General features: G+C 50.5%; 1 protein-coding gene across 1 annotated transcript in view; it reads left to right on the top strand.

The window, feature by feature from the left end:
• The window catches only part of LDLR (low density lipoprotein receptor), a 43,968-nt gene that overhangs the window by 27,394 nt on the left and 12,504 nt on the right, over positions 1–4,070 (top strand). The window contains exons 10-12 of the mRNA XM_011954953.1: positions 551–690; positions 2,339–2,480; positions 2,615–2,767. Coding sequence (XP_011810343.1) covers positions 551–690; positions 2,339–2,480; positions 2,615–2,767 — 435 coding nt within the window. The remainder of the gene's footprint in view (positions 1–550; positions 691–2,338; positions 2,481–2,614; positions 2,768–4,070) is intronic.

Below are 4,070 nucleotides of genomic sequence, written 5' to 3'. Positions count from 1 at the left end.
AGTGCTGGGATTACAGGCTTGAGCCACCACGCCTGGCCTGTTTTTTCTTTTTTTGAGATGAGGTCTTGGTCTGTCACCCAGGCTGGAGTGCAGTGGCGCAATCATAGCTCACTGCAGCCTCCACCTCTCAGACTCAGGTGATCCTCCTGCCTCACCCTCCTGAGTAGCTGAGACTACAGACACGTGCCACCACGCAGACTAATTTTATTTTAGTTTTGGGAAGAGACAAAGTCTTGTTATGTTGGCCTGGCTGGTCTCAAACTCCAGGGTGCAAGCATCCCTCCCACCTCCGTCTTCCAAACGGCTAAGATGATAGGCGTGGGCCGCCAAACCCAGCCTCCCTGAAGTTTTTCTGACCTGCAGCTCCCCTACCTGCCCGTTGGAGAGGGGAGGGGTTCAGGCTCACACATGGTTGGAGCTGCCTCTCCAGGTACTTCTCTGCTGGGTCCCTGGGCAGTTCTTCCTGCCCGGATCAGCGTGGCCAGGCCCGCAGGCCCCTCTGGGACTGGCATCGGCACGTGACCTCTCCTTATCCACTTGCGTGTTCTAGATTTCCCCAGTGGCCGCCTCTACTGGGTTGACTCTAAACTTCACTCCATCTCAAGCATCGACGTCAACGGGGGCAACCGGAAGACCATCTTGGAGGACGAAAAGAGGCTGGCCCACCCCTTCTCCTTGGCCATCTTTGAGGTACGGCTTACGTACGAGATGCAAGTACTTAGATGGCAGATAGACACAGACTGTGTAGATCACTCAAGCCAAGACGAATGCGAAAAACTGATCATGACTAGGGGGAGGTCTTAGACCTGAGTTATTTCTATTTTCTTTTTTTTTTTTTTTTGAGATGGAGTTTTGCTCTTGTTGCCCAGGCTGGAATGCAATGGTGTGATCTCACCGCAACCTCCACCTCCCAGGTTCTAGCGATTCTCCTGTCTCAGGCTCCCCAATAGCTGGGATTATAGGCATGGACCACCACGCCCGGCTAATTTTGTATTTTTAGTAGAGACAGGATTTCTCCATGTTGGCCAGGCTGGTCTCGAACTCCCAACCTCAGGTGATCCGCCTGCCTCTGCCTCCCAAAGTGCTGGGATTATAGGTGTGACTCACCGCACCTCCTGCTTTGTATTCTTTTTACTGAGAGCGGTGAAAGGCAGTGATCCTCAGTCACATGTGATCTTGGCTCTCAGGGCACATTTGGCAATTTCTAGAGATTTTTTGGTTGTCACAAGTCGATGGGAAAGACTGTTGGCATGTAGTGGGTAGAGGCCAGTGACGTTGCTGAACGCCCAGAACAGGGAAGTAGCAGGCCCTAGATAGAGCCATGGTGAGGAAACCTGCTCTAAGGAAATGGCATTATTTTATATAACCCCACTTTCCTGGCAGCATGATTACCAAGAGCCAAAAGTGGAGTCCCCCGGGGGGGCGAAAGTGTTCATCCATTTGCATTTTAGTAAAGGAATAGCTGAGGCCAGGTAATTCATAAAGAAAAGAGGTTTAAACTGGGCACGGCAATCTACGCCTATAATCCCAGAACTTTGGGAGGCTGAGGCAGGAGGATCACTTGAGTCCAGGAGTGCGAGACCAGCCTGGCCAACATGACGAAACCCTGTCTGTACAAAAAAATACAAAAAGTAGCCAGGTGTGGTGGCAGGCACCTGTAATCCCGGGTTCTCGAGAGACCGAGGCATGAGAATTGCTTGATCCCAGGAAGTGGAAGCTGCAGAGAGCCAAGATCATGCCACTGCACTCCAGCCTGGGCAACGGAGTGGGACTGTGTCTCAAAAAAAAAAAAAAAAAGAAAAGAAAAAAAGTTCTGGAAATGGGTGGTGGTGATGGTGATACTTGCACAACAGTGTGAATCTGCTTAAGGCCACTGAACTGTCCACTTACAAATAGCTGAGATGGTACATTTTATGTTATGTATATTTTTACCACAGTTAAAAACTAGTTGTGGGCCAGGCATGGTGGCTCATGCCTGTAATCCCAGCACTTTGGGAGGTTGAGAGAGGCAGATCATGACGTCAGGAGTTCGAGACCAGCCAGGCCAACATGGTGAAACCCCATCTCCACTAAAAATACAAAAAATAGTCAGGCGTGGTGGCACACGCTTGTAATCCCAGCTATTCAGGAGGCTGAAGCAGGAGAACTGTTTGAACCCGGGAGGTGGAGATTGCAGTGAGCCGAGATTGGGTCACTGTACTCCAGCCTGGGCAACAAGAGTGAAACTCTGTCTCAAAAAACAAACAAACAAACAAAAAAACTAGTTGTGGAGAGAGGGTGGCCTGTGTCTCATCCCAGTGTTTAATGAGATTTGTCATCTTCTTTGCTGCCTGTTTAGGACAAAGTATTTTGGACAGATATCATCAACGAAGCCATTTTCAGTGCCAACCGCCTCACAGGTTCCGATGTCAATTTGTTGGCCGAAAACCTACTGTCCCCAGAGGATATGGTCCTCTTCCACAACCTCACCCAGCCAAGAGGTAAGCGTGGGTTAGCCCCACCCCCCACCTTGAAACCACCTTGTGGAAACTCTGGAATGTTCTGGAAATTTCTGGAATCTTCTAGTCTATCTGATGATCTCGTTCCTGCCCTGACACCGCTTCTTCTGCCCCAGGAGTGAACTGGTGTGAGAGGACCACGCTGAGCAATGGCGGCTGCCAGTATCTGTGCCTCCCTGCCCCACAGATCAACCCCCAGTCGCCCAAGTTTACCTGCGTCTGCCCGGACGGCATGCTGCTGGCCAAGGACATGAGGAGCTGCCTCACAGGTGCGGCACACGCCTTGTTTCTGTGTCCTGTGTCCTCCAACTGCCCCCTCCTGAGCCTCTCTCTGCTCCTCTGTGAAATGGGTACCTCTAAGTCATTGTGAGGACTCGTGAGTCGGGATAACCATACTTTTCTTTTCTTGGATGGACACATCAGCACTGGGCTGGACATTTACCCAGTTCCCCTTTGATGCCTGGTTTCCTCTTTCCCGGACCCCTGAAGAGGTGATATGATTTCTGACAAGGGCCCTGAGGGAGGAAATGGTCCCTTTTGTTGACTTTTATTTCTTTTTTTTTTTTTTTTTTTTTGAGACGGAGTCTCACTCTGTCGCCCAGGCTGGAGTGCAGTGGCCAGATCTCAGCTCACTGCAAGCTCCGTCTCCTGGGTTCCCGCCATTCTCCTGCCTCAACCTCCCGTGTAGCTGGGACTACAGGCGCCCGCCACCTCGCCCGGCTAGTTTTTTGTATTTTTTAGTAGAGACGGGGTTTCACCGTGTTAGCCAGGATGGTCTCGATCTCCTGACCTCGTGATCCACCCGTCTCGGCCTCCCAAAGTGCTGGGATTACAGGCTTGAGCCACCGCGCCCGGCCTATTTCTCTTTTTTGAGATTTGCTCTGTCACCCAGGCTGGAGTGCAGTGGTGCCATCTTGGCTCACTGCTGCCTCTCTTATTGCGTTCAAGCAATTCTCGTGCCTCAGCCTCCCAAGTAGCTGGGATTACAAGCATGCACCACCACACTTGGCTAATTTTTGTATTTTTAGTACAGACAGGGTTTCTCCATGGTGGCCAGACTGGTGTCGAACTCCTGACCTCAGCTGATCCACTCACCTCTGCCTCTCGAAGTGCTAGGATGACAGGCATGAGCCACCATGCCGGGCCCCCTTTGTTGACTTTTCTCATCCTCTGAGAAAGTCTCAATTGAGGCCAACACCTCCCTGAAGCGAATCGAATCTCCCTTTTGAACAACAACAAATAACAATACGACCCAGACGTGGCGGCTCACACCTGTGGTCCCAGCTACTCGGGAGGCTGAGGTGTGAGAATTGCTTGAGCCCAGGTGGTTGAGGCTACAGAGAGCTATAATCACACCACTTCACTCCAGCCTGGGGGACAAAGTGAAACCCTATCTGAAAAAAAAAAGAAAAAAGAAAAAGAAACAATATGATCACAAAGTAGATATTGATGGTGTTTATTTTTAATACTCTTTTTTCCGTTTTTTTTTTTTTTCTTTGAGATGGAGTCTTGCTCTGTCACCCAGATTGGAGTGCAGTGGTACGATCTTGGCTCATGGCAACCTCTGCCTCC

This window comes from Colobus angolensis, unplaced genomic scaffold (assembly GCF_000951035.1).
Source record: "Colobus angolensis palliatus isolate OR3802 unplaced genomic scaffold, Cang.pa_1.0 Scaffold39, whole genome shotgun sequence".
In the NCBI taxonomy this organism is placed as follows: Eukaryota; Metazoa; Chordata; class Mammalia; order Primates; family Cercopithecidae; genus Colobus; species Colobus angolensis.
The sequence above is the reverse complement of the archived record's forward strand: the minus strand, read 5'-3'. Positions and strand labels throughout refer to the sequence as shown.